Source organism: Ovis aries, chromosome 19 (genome assembly GCF_016772045.2).
Source record: "Ovis aries strain OAR_USU_Benz2616 breed Rambouillet chromosome 19, ARS-UI_Ramb_v3.0, whole genome shotgun sequence".
NCBI classification, from domain to species: Eukaryota; Metazoa; Chordata; class Mammalia; order Artiodactyla; family Bovidae; genus Ovis; species Ovis aries.
In genome coordinates, this window is record NC_056072.1 from 7,913,764 (window position 1) to 7,926,461 (window position 12,698).

At 37.6% G+C, this 12,698-nt stretch overlaps 1 protein-coding gene across 40 annotated transcripts in view; it reads right to left on the minus strand.

Annotated features, from left to right (window-relative positions):
• Window positions 1-12,698, minus strand: part of CLASP2 (cytoplasmic linker associated protein 2) — a 180,004-nt gene that overhangs the window by 152,488 nt on the left and 14,818 nt on the right. For all 40 annotated transcript variants that reach the window (XM_060402732.1, XM_060402731.1, XM_060402745.1 and 37 more), the window contains exons 3-6: window positions 8,611-8,714; window positions 6,826-6,917; window positions 5,544-5,619; window positions 3,915-4,012 (exon numbers count right to left, since the gene is read on the minus strand). In XM_060402732.1, the coding sequence (XP_060258715.1) occupies window positions 3,915-4,012; window positions 5,544-5,619; window positions 6,826-6,917; window positions 8,611-8,714 (370 nt within the window). The remainder of the gene's footprint in view (window positions 1-3,914; window positions 4,013-5,543; window positions 5,620-6,825; window positions 6,918-8,610; window positions 8,715-12,698) is intronic.

The following is a 12,698-nucleotide window of genomic DNA, read 5'->3' on the forward strand; positions in this document are numbered from 1 at the left end:
CTTTATATGTATATATAAATTCTCTTCAGGTCAAAATGGGATCACACTGACAGCACCATTTTTTAATTTTTCAATATTATATCATGCTATGATTTATTCTTCAATTTATGACTTAGAGACCTAGGTAGGTCTTTAACTGCCAAATGTTTTTCTCACATCAATGTTTCTGTCATAATTTCACTTCTAAAACTAGTTAAGCCTTAGCCCACATTCTGTCATCTTTTACTTGTAAACTGAGGATGAAGATACTGTTTGGTCTAGAATTTTTTTTTTTTTTCAATTGAAAACCTTCTAGAAATTTATTATAACAGGATTTCTAAACCTTAAACTCATCTCATAGTCACACATCTGAAACCATTAAATTCAACAAATATTCATACATCTGAAAGTACTTCAGTCAAAGACACCAAGTCCCTTCAGCCTCCACAGCAGTTATCTTCCAGAGACTTGAACAGAAATTAAACAGGCTGCCCAGACAACATGTGGACAAGATGAGCCAAGGGAGGGAAAATTGGAACTGGAAGATAGGCGTTCAGAATGAAGACCACACAGGCCACAAAGCTCTTCGGGAAAAAGTCAGAACAAGATGTTAAGGAACATGAAATCAGCACTCACCTATTCAGTAGCAAAATGGGAGGAGGAAACGAAGGGCTGCAAGCTCTACGAGAAAGGATGGTTGGTAAGGAATTGAGGTGGGACAGATGAAACAGCAAGGAGTGAAGATACAGGCAGCTTTAATGGGAAGAGGAAATACTAGCAAATATAACAGTAATAGGGAGAAAGATAGGAATAAATAATAAAAGGCTATTATAAAATAATATAGCTATTTAGAAAAACAACCTTATTGAAAACGGAGGCTACAAAATCTGATGGAAAAGGAGGAAACGACGTAAGAGTAGAAAGAAGAAACTAGGATCTTTTAAGTAATTCAGGAAGAAAAAAAATTGGGCCATTTAACCAAAGGTGAATACAATAGAGGCTGGAATATCCAAAAGCACCTTAGAAGGCCAAAGGATAGAGGTATGTAAAGCTCTGGAAGGTTCTGATTCAGGGTAAGGATAGAGACCAATAAAGCATTAGGATGGAACTGGAAAAGAAACTCTATCTCCATATATAAGTTTAAAAAAATCACAAATACAACATGAAAGAGAGAATTAGGTATCTCAGAACATAATCTCTTTTGTGTATCAGCCAATTACTGATAAAATATTCATGCCATACAATTCACCCCTTTAAAGTGTACAATTCAATGGCTTTTAATATAAAGCTAAAAGATGTACACAATCAATTTTAGAATGTCATTATTATACCAAAAAAAAACCCCCGATACTCATCAGCAGTCACTCTCCCCAATTTTCTCAGTACCATGCAACCATTAATCTAGCTTCCTTTCTATAGATCTGCCGTATCTAGCCATTTTATATAAATGAAATCATCTAATATGGCTGGCTTTTTTCACTGACAATGTTTTCAAGTTTCATTTATGTTATAATATGTATCCGTCATCCCTGTTCATGGCCAAGTAGCAGTTCATTGTACAGATATATTCTATTTGGTTTATCCATCAGCTTACTGGCATGTGGGGATGTGAGACATTTTCACTTTTTAGCTATTATGAATGTTCACAATGTTGTTATGAACATCTGTGCACAAGCTGTTGCATGGATATGTTTTCACATCTCTTGGGTATATAGCTGGGGGTAGAACTGCTGGATCATGTAGTAATTCTGTTGAACATTTTAAGGAACTACAGACTGTTTTCCGAAGTGGCTATACCATTTTACATTCCCACCAACAATGCCTTCTAATTGCCCGACATCCTCAACAACACTTTTTATTGTCTATCTTCTAATTTTAGCCAACCTAGTAGTATCATGTATTTCTCTGATGGCTAATGATGCTGAGTATCTTTTCACGTGCTCACTGGCCACTTGTGTGTTTCTCTGACAAAATGCCTATTCAAATCCTTTGCCTGTTTTAAAAATTGGGTCATCTGTCCTTTTACTGTGGAGCTCTAAGAGTTCTTTATTATATATTCTTTATATACTTGGGACACAAGTTCTTTTATGAGATTATTATTTGTAAATATTTTTCCCATTATGTGGGTCTTTTTTCCAATTTCTTGATGATGTCCCCTGAAGCACAAATTTTTAATTTTGATGAAAAACAGCTTATTTTTTTCCTTTGGCTGCTTATCCTTTTGGCATGACATATAAGAAACCATTGCCTAGCATTCTCTATAAGTTTTATCATTTTACACTTAGTTCTGCGACACATTTTGAGTTAATTTGGGGATGTGGTATGAGGAAGAAATTAAACTTTATTCTACTATATGTGGAAATCCCACTTTCACATCACTATTTATTGAAGAGAGCTATTTCAAATCCTAAAGGATGATGCTGCAAAAGTGCTGCATTCAATATGTCAGCAAATTTGGAAAACTCAGCAGTGGCCACAGGACTGCAAAAGGTCAGTTTTCATTCCAATCCCAAAGAAAGGCAATGCCAAAGAATGCTCAAAGTACTGCACAATTGCACTCATCTCACATGCTAGTAAAGTAATGCTCAAAATTCTCCAAGCCAGGCTTCAGCAGTATGTGAACCATGAAATTCCAGATGTTCAAGCTGGATTTAGAAAAGCCAGAGGAACCAGAGATCAAATTGTCAACATCTGCTGGATCATGGAAAAAGCAAGAGAGTTCCAGAAAAACATCTACTTCTGCTTTATTGACTATGCCAAAGCCTTTGACTGTGTGGATCACAATAAACTGGAAAATTCTGAAAGAGATGGAATACCAGACCACTTGACCTGCCTCTTGAGAAACCTCTATGCAGGTCAGGAAGCGAAAGTTAGAACTGGACATGGAACAACAGACTGGTTCCAAATCGCAAAAGGAGTACATCAAGGCTGTATATTGTCACCCTGCTTATTTAACTTATACGCAGAGTACCTCATGAGAAATGCTGGGCTGGTTGAAGCACAAGCTGGAATCAAGATTGCCAGGAGAAATATCAATAACCTCAGATATGCAGATGACACCACCCTTATGGCAGAAAGTGAAGAGGAACTAAAAAGCCTCTTGATGAGCGTGAAAGAGGAGAGTGAAAAAGTTGGCTTAAAACTCAACATTCAGAAAACGAAGATCATGGCATCTGGTCCCATCACTTCATGGCAAATAGATGGGGAAACAGTGGAAACAGCGTCAGGCTTTATTTTGGGGGGCTGCAAAATTACTGCAGATGGTGACTGCAGCCATGAAAGTAAAAGATACTTACTCCTTGGAAGGAAAGTTATGACCTACCTAGAGAGCATATTCAAAAGCAGAGACATTACTTTGCCAACAAAGTCTGTCTAGTCAAGGCTATGGTTTTCCCAGTGGTCATGTATGGATGTGAGAGTCGGACTATAAAGAAAGCTGAGTGCCAAAAATTGATGCTTTTGAACTGTGGTGTTGGAGAAGACTCTTGAGAGTCCCTTGAACTGCAAGGAGATCCAACCTAAAGAAAATCAGTCCTGAATATTCATTGGAAGGACTGATGCTGAAGCTGAAACTCCAAGCTTTGGCCAGCGAAGAGCTGACTCATTTGAAAAGACCCTTATGCTGGGAAAGATTGAAAGCAGGAGGAGAAGGGGACAACAGAGGATGAGATGGTTGGATGACATCACCGAGTCAATGGACGTGAGTTTGAGCAAGCTCCAGGAGTTGGTGATGGACAGGGAGGCCTGGCGTGCTACAGTGGGGGGTTGCAAAGACTAGGACATGACTAAGCAACTGAACTGAACTGAACTGACCTATGTATCCTTTTATATATTTTGAATATGATGACAGTCCAGAAAATTAAACCTATTTTAAATAAGCACATGAAATTAAAATCTTTAAAACCTGTGACAAAAAAATATTTAGTAATACTTACCTAGCAGGGGGAATTCCTCTCTTATAAAGGTCCACTCTCACTTTCTCTCCCACATGTCTATAAATCTCCACCACAGCCAATATTGCAGCATCTCTAACCTGCCAAATAATTCAGAGCTTAAAAAAAAAATACAAGATACAATAAAATACTTTACCTCAAGATAACATGACATTCACGGACCAACTTGAAGCTCCAAGTTGGTTTTAATGCCTTTAAACCCCTGGGAGATTACATTAGGTCATTAATAAAAACCAAGACGACCTACCTAGAAACGTCTAGAGAAAGCTTGTAAAAGTTTCACAGAAATCTAAGAAGCATCTAAATAAATGCGACTTTTAGAAAAACTTCTATTTGTAATAAGGCTGTGTAAAGAACTGATAATACAAATCATTATCACAGTTAACATATTTTCCTGGAATAAACTGCCTTTTAGAAATGTGGCCTGAACTCAAACAGATAATTATACACCAGTGTTCACAGCATTATTATTCACAATAGCCAAAAAGGGGAAACAACCCAAATATCTATCCATGGATGAATAGATAAACAAGATGTGGTGTGTATTATTCAGCCTTAAAAAGCAAAAGAAGGAGATTCTGACACACACTACAACATGGATGAACCGTGAAGACATTATGCTAAGTGAAATACGCCAGATACAAAAGGATAAACATCATACGGTTCCACACGATGGCTGGTCAAATTCCTATGCAGAGAAAGTAAAACATGGCTGCCAGGAGCTGAAGGACCGGGGAATGAGGGGTCACTGTGCGACAGCTGGGGAGATGGAGAAGCTCTGAAGATGGCTGGTGGTGATGGCTGCACGACAATGTCAGTGTATTCACTGCCAGTGAACGAACTCTACACTTAAGAATGGCTGAAATGGTAAAGTTCCTGTTTTGACTATTTTACCACAATGAAAAGAAACAATAAATGCGGCCTAAACACAGGAATGTGGAAGGCAGCTTTCAGTTCCTCTGCACAGTTCACTGCAGAAGGGGAAATAAAGAGACAGCAGAACTCTCTACAAACCTCTCTAGGAAGAGCAAGGGCCTAAAAGCAGGGAAACCTAGCTCAGGGTCATTCCAAACGCCCAAGCTGTGCTAAAAGAGTTACTGTCAAGATTCAACTCCACCACAAGGGACAAGTTCCAGAGCACATTCCTGTACTGTGTCTATAGTATCTGTGGCTCAGGGCATGAAATCTCCAGCAAGTGATATACCACTGGCACAAGCAGGGTTATGACTGCTACAAAAATTACTATTATGCAGGAATGAAAAGGACGCTGACAATCGGTCCTCATAATTAGCTCATAGGAGGACTACAGAAGGGTGTCCAGGGTCTTTGCTACTCAATCTTTCCAACCTAAGAATTATCCTTTAAGTCCCATCTACCCTTAATACTAGCCAAACAGCTAACAAACTTAAGTGACATTGTGAATAAAATGTGTTCTTAAAAACTAAAATGTGGTGGAGTTTGAAAAAACAGAAAATGAAGTGGAATCTTGATTTCACCACCCCCTTTACCCTCTCTCTTCTTTTTTAAACATGGAATAAGAGCACTAGAAAACAAGAGGTGGCAAAAAAAACTGACTGTAAATTTAGTGCTTGAATATAAATAAAATTTTACCTGACTGTTGGAATCTCCAAACAGGATACACAAATGTGGTACCAACTTGCTGAGGACTAGTGGCTGAGCCCCAAAACTAAATACAATTTGAAAAAAAAAAAAGTAAAGAGAATTTGGTTTTAATTAAACAGTAAACAAAATACTGTTATACTTTCTTCTTGTCTGTCTCAATAAGACAAATATGGTGGAGAGCATGAGCATACATCATTAAAACATGGAAGGTATGAGACACAAGCAAAAACTAACTCTAAACAATGTGAGATATGTAAAGTTGAACAATCATGACCGACAATGAAAACTGTCAACACATGATCCAACGGAGCAAAATGCTCAACCAATGGCACTCTTAAACCTAGCCAACCTATCAATCACTCAGAAAATTTGAACTTTTGTATTAAAATACTGACTCTTTTTTTAGACTCTGGGTCTCACACAAATTTGCATTCCACTAAAATAAGTAAATTAAAAGATTTTTATTTATGCTTACTAATATTTTGATGAGGTCATGGGTTGAAAGCAAACGACAAGGGAGCCAAAAACCACAAAAGCTGTGCAGACTGAATGCACTTACAAGCTCTAGATGGCAGAAAGGACCATAGAGGAGTGAGAGAAAATAAAACAAAGGTATAGTTAGAGAAAGGAAGAGCACTACAGGAAAAACTGAAAGCTCCTACATGCTACCTATCGTGCTGACAGAACTTGAAAAAACTAATCCAGAAAGAGAGCACATGCTTAATTTACAGTTTCTTCAGGCTGGAGCTCTGTGGCATCTGTGCTGTCAGATCTCTGCATACTGTCGCCAGCTTCACTGTCTGATCACCTGGGGGAGTCTTATTCAGTCTAGGATTTTGGTAACCACTTGCACTGCTCTAGAAAGCCCAGGGCCAACTGGCAAAAGGGGGCTGGGGAAATTGGCTACAACAGCTAAAACACCACAGAGTTAAAGAAAACTCCAAACTGGGTCTAGAACAGAAGTAGATTCTAAGTTCTACCAGCATATTTGTTATATGACCATCTATTTCAGGTGGCAACTAACATACTAAAGAGAAAAAGAGAAACTTCTTATCAGTGACTAATAATTTTGAACTAACAACATGAGAGAGAACTTACAAAAAAATTAGCAGATAAAGCTATCAAATAAGATAAAAATTCTGGTGCCAGAGATCAATTATCAACTATTTTAAATCTGTTATTTCTAAAGCTTTCCTTGAGCTTTGTGAAATCGATACATTGTTTTTTCTTGAAAAAATGAAAAACATATTCCAATAATCATAAAACTTACATGTTTAATGTTTCAATAAGACACAGACACACGCCTTCTCGAGATCGAAAATTCTTGTGCTTAAAACCAGAGGCCAACTGTTCCCAAATGTACTATTTGAAAGAAAAGTAAACACGTATAACAAAAAATTAAATTACTCATGTTATAATCTTTTCTCTATTCTCGACCTTACTACCAGCCTTCCTGATAGCTGAACCTTCCCATGGACTGTTCACTGCTCTACAAGCTTTTCTAAGCCAAATGTGCACTGACGCTGCTCTCACCCATTTTTAAGATCTTAATCACATTTTAAATTTTGATTTTGTATCTTTCACTTTAGATTTCTATTATTCTGGGAAAAACTGTGTCTAATACCTAAAAACCTTAGAACTCCCAAGGACACATAAATTCCTTTAAGCTTTAGAAACCTTCAGTAACAATGCTACCATTATAAGCCTCGGAGTACTGTCAGCATTTAAAAGGTCCAATGTTGCCTAGCAACTAGTACAGATTGTCACTAGGAACAGGCTTTTTCAACATTTTATAATTCAGGCTATTTTCCTTTTAACACTGGATCCAAATACAGAAACACATTTGGGCAAATCATTCTATTGCTACCCACCCAGTAATCTTTTTTTTTTTTTTTTGAAAAAGCATAGATAAACCTATACAAACAATCTAAAACAATTACATGGGTTTGTTACAAGAAGGAATTGAGCTTTGTTTTTCCAAACATATAGCCAACTGTCCCAATCAGTCTTTTCCCCACATTTAAGAAACACCACCCTTACCATTTACCAATGTGTACATAGACACATACACACAAACTTTCACACACACATGCATACAAATGCCTCTTCCTGGACTCTCTCCTCCCTGGACTCTGTATTCAATTGCTCCTAATATTATTTCTCTCTGCCATTTCTGGAGAGTAACTTACAAGCTTACAAAAAAAAAGTCTTAAATGTGAATAACCTGACCTATTAACACCATGTCAGAACACTTCTCTCTCCTTACGTTTATGTCCAAAGACACAAGGATGCCCTGTGTAGCACTCATAACAATAGCATGTCAAGAACAAGTTAAAATTCGAATTGCTAAGCAAGCGTCAAAGGATACTCACCAAGTTATAAATAAGGACTTATATACATATTTATACCTTTATATTCTAGGGTATAAAAAAAGAGGAAGTCTACTTTTACAACTCAATTCTCCAGATTTTTTAAATAAAACATACATAATACAATTCTTATACTGAATTTTAAATAACACAATATCATTGTATATTTTGTAAGCTGATTTTTTCCCCACTAAAAGTGAGCTACTCTTTAAATATTTGTTTACATGTCACTTTATTCTTTAGTCCTCTTTCAAAATACATCCATTAGACCAATTTTTCACTAGCAACCACTTTTTACAATAAAAATTTTCTCCCTGTCTCAGTAAGGGTTTCAGAAACTCATATAACCCTCATTGAACACCAATATAATTTGCAGGTAGTGAAAACCAGAAAATCCTAACAAATAATACAATCAGTACACTGTCAAATCACTGAACTCTTTAAGTTAGCTTTTTGAAAAAGCATTAAAGAGTAGAAAATAAGAAAAATAAAACCAAAAAATCCAGCAGTTAAATACTGACAACTTTTTTAAAATTTCAATTTCTTTAAAGCATTACAATAATTCACTGTTTAAAATTCTAAGTTTCACATCCCTGGGGCTTTACTGACTTGCTGTGATTACCACCTATCTTTACTGTTCATTAATCATCAATTAGCAAAATCTGAACTTTAAAATGTAGGCTTACCATAGGTGGCGCTACTTGATCCATTAACTTCAGTATCAGAGTCTGAGCTTCATCTCGAACCTTGTCTTTGGCATCTCCCATTCTGTCTACTAAAGCTACAATAACTAGAGAAATGAAGAGAGAAAAGAATAAATATTTATAATTCATCTCCATTTATAAACTGTACTTTACAAAATTACAGACATCAATTATTTACATAATGAAAAGTTATGAAGCAAATTGTTTCAAATTCTCTATCCATGACTCCAATCAAAAATAACTGAGAAGCAAAGTTTCATAAGAATACATATGGTATGATATCCACTTAATAATGTTCAAAAAACAGGCAAAACTTACTATTATTCTGTCTAGAGATTCATACAGATGCTTGAGCAATACAGAGGAGCAAGGGAATGATTATTCCAAGGTCATGACAATAGTCACCTCTGGTAAATAGTGGGAGGTGTCAACAGGAAAGCACTTATAAGGAACTGGTAGAGTTCCAGTTTTTTGACCTAGGCATAGGCAGGTGTTGGTTTTACAATTATTCCTTAAATTTACATGCTTGATATGTATTCTTCTATATGTACAATGTATTACTCAAATGACAAAAACAAAGCCTGGTCCATGAGACTGAGGTCCTTCTCTACTATATCCAAACCTCTGGCACTATTTCATGAAACACGGCTGGAAAGGCAGGTTAGAGTCCATTCCTGGAGAGTTTTCATGGAACAGGCTTCCATAACTATAAATCAACAAAGCACCCGTGAAGAAATCATACCTATTGGGGGTGGGGAAGGAGCAAATGGGAGGGTGGCTAGAACTGAAGTTATGGGTTGTAGTCAGCCCACAAGGTAAAAACACCTCATAGTCAAAATTATCTTTTTGTAATCCCTTAACCACTATCACTTAGTGTGGTGATATCAGGTGTGTGACCAAACTACTTAACCTTTTTGTCTTTATCTCCTCAACCTGTAAATGTCTGGAGCAGTACTCACCTCAGATTACTGAGATAAATGTAAACTACTCAGAAAGTGAGGGACACTGGGAAAACATCAAAGGGGTCGCCTACTGCTCCCATCAGCCTACAGGTTCAAAAGCATAGATACTAACTTCTTTTCTCTTTACTTTCATCTTACAGCTACAGCCTTCCTTTCTCTGAGGGGATAGAGGCTGAGGCCTAATTACTCTAGTTGTTTACAGACATACAATTAAATGTGTAGCTAATGTGATGCCAACATAGCCTACAACGTAACACTGTCTACCGTGTAACAATCAGAATTGATAAAATGATGATTAACAGCATTTAAGGGAAGAAGAAACACATCATTTTTGGAAGAAAATGAAAAGCCAACCATGCAAAATGGAATGATCATCCAAAAATCTAAGCTTAATCAAAGAAATGATTATTTAAGAAAACAAAATCTTTGCCATGAAAAAAATCATAAGCCTAATCATGAGGCAACTGAAGTATCTGTCAGTTGAAACAATATAAATCCTTCTCATCTTTTTAAAAATTTTTTTAACTTATTTACTCATTTGGCTGTACTGGGTCTTAGTTGTGGCATGCAGGATCTTTAGTTACTGCATGTAGCATCTAGTTCCCTGACCAGGGATCGAACCTGGGTCCCCTGTATCTGGAGGGCAGAGTCCTAGCCAGTGGGCCACTAGCGAAGTCCCAATCCTTCTCATCTTGCTTAGACATATATTGTTAACACTAGAGAAGTTCTCCCACATCTACAGAACTGGCTATTGTGGGACTCTGGTTCTGACAGCTTCAGACAGACAGAGACAAAACATTTAATAAATGTTAGACATTATTATGTACTATAGCAAGGAGAGATAAGAAAGCCTTCCTCAGCAATCAATGTAAAGAAATAGAGGAAAACAATAGAATGGGAAAGACTAGAGATCTCTTCAAGAAAACTGGAGATATCAAGGGAATATTTCAAGTAAAGATGGGCTCAATAAAGGACAGAAATGGTACGGACCTAACAGAAGTAGAAGATATTAAGAAGAAGTGGCAAGAATACACAGAAGAACTGTACAAAAAGATCTTCATGGCCCAGATAATCACGACTGTGTGATCACTCACCTAGAGCCAGACATCCTGGAATGGGAAGTCAAGTGGACCTTAGAAAGCATCACTATGAACAAAGCTAGTGGAGGTGATGGAATTCCAGTTGAGCTATTTCAAATCCTGAAAGATGATGCTGTGAAAGTGCTACACTCAATATGCCAGCAAATTTGAAAAGCTCAGCAGAGGCCACAGGACTGCAAAAGGTCAGTTTTCATTCCAATCCCAAAGAAAGGCAATGCCGAAGAATGCTCAAACTACCTCACAACTGCGCTCATCTCACACGCTAGAAAGTAATGCTCAAAATTCTCCAAGCCAGACTTCAGCAATATGTGAACTTCCAGATGTTCAAGCTGGTTTTAGAAAATACAGAGGAACCAGAAATCAAATTGCCAACATCTGCTGAATCGTCAAAAAAGCAAGAAAGTTCCAGAAAAACATCTATTTCTGCTTTACTGACTATGCCAAAATCTTTGACTGGGTGGATCACAATAAACTGTGGAAAATTCTGAAAGAGATGGGAATACCAGACCACCTGACCTTACTCTTGAGAAACCTCTATGCAGGTCAGGAAACAACAGTTAGAACTGGACATGGAACAACAGACTTGTTTCAAATTGCAAAAGGAGCACGTCAAGGCTGTATATTGTCACCCTGCTTATTTAACGTCTATGCAGAGTACATCATGAGAAACGCTGGGCTGGAAGAAGCACAAGCTGGAATCAAGATTGCCAGGAGAAATATCAATCACCTCAGATATGCAGATGACACCACCCTTAATGCAGCAAGTGAAGAAGAACTAAAGAGCCTCTTGATGAAAGCAAAAGAGGAGAGTGAAAAAGTTGGCTTAAAACTCAACACTAGGAAAACGAAGATCATGGCAGCTGATCCCATCACTTCATGGCAAATAGATAGGGAAACAGTGGAAACAGTGTCAGACTTTATTTTGGGGGCTCCAAAGTCACTGCAGATGGTGACTGCAGCCATGAAATTAAAAGACGCTTATTCCTTGGAAGGAAAGTTATGACCAACCTAGACAGTACATTAAAAAGCAGAGACATTACTTTGCCAACAAAGTCTGTCTAGTCAAGGCTATGGTTTTTCCAGTAGTTATGTATGGATGTGAGAGTTGGACTATAAAGAAAGCTGAGCACAGAAGAATTGATGCTTTTGAATTGTGGTGTTGGAGAAGACTCTTCAGAGTACCCTGGACTGCGAAGAGATCCAACCAGTCCATCCTAAAGGAGATCAATCCTGGGTGTTCACTGGAAGGACTGATGTTGAAGCTGAAACTCCAATACTCTGGCCACCTGATGGGAAGAGCTGACTCATTTGAAAAGACCCTGATGCTGGGAAAGATTGAGGGCAGGAGGAGAAGGGGACAACTGAGGATGAGATGGTTGGATGGCATCACCGACTCAATGGACATGGGTTTGGGTGCACTCCAGGAGCTGGTGATGGACAGGGAGGTCTGGTGTGCTGTAGTTCATAGGGTTGCAAAGACACAGACACGACTTGAGTGACTGAACTGAACTGAAGCACTGAATTATCTCATTTAATCCTCATAACAACCCTATGAAATAGAGTAGGTCCATTGGATGAAGAAGGTCCGGAGGCATTTTAAATACCTGGATCAAGGTCACACAAGTAGCAAGTAGTAAAAAACCAGGATTTAAGTAATCTTTTAGGCCACGGTCATAATTAATTCCATTTATTTGTACCTGAGGTGGTGTGTGTGTGTGTGTGTGTGTCTGTGTGTATGTGTGTTAACAATCACATAACAATAATGGGAAAATAAAAATAAACACTTCATTCCTGAGTGGTTGAGTTTAACTCCAAAAAGAAAATACAGGGACTTTCCTGGTGGTCCAGTGGTTAAAACTACTTGCTTCCACTCCAGAGTTCTATCCTTGGTGGGAGATCTGAGATCTCCTAAACTGCAGTCAAAAAAAAAAATTCGACCTAAACAGCTCACTTCAGTTTAAAAACTAAAATTTATAAAATATAAACAACAAAATCAAAAAACTTCACA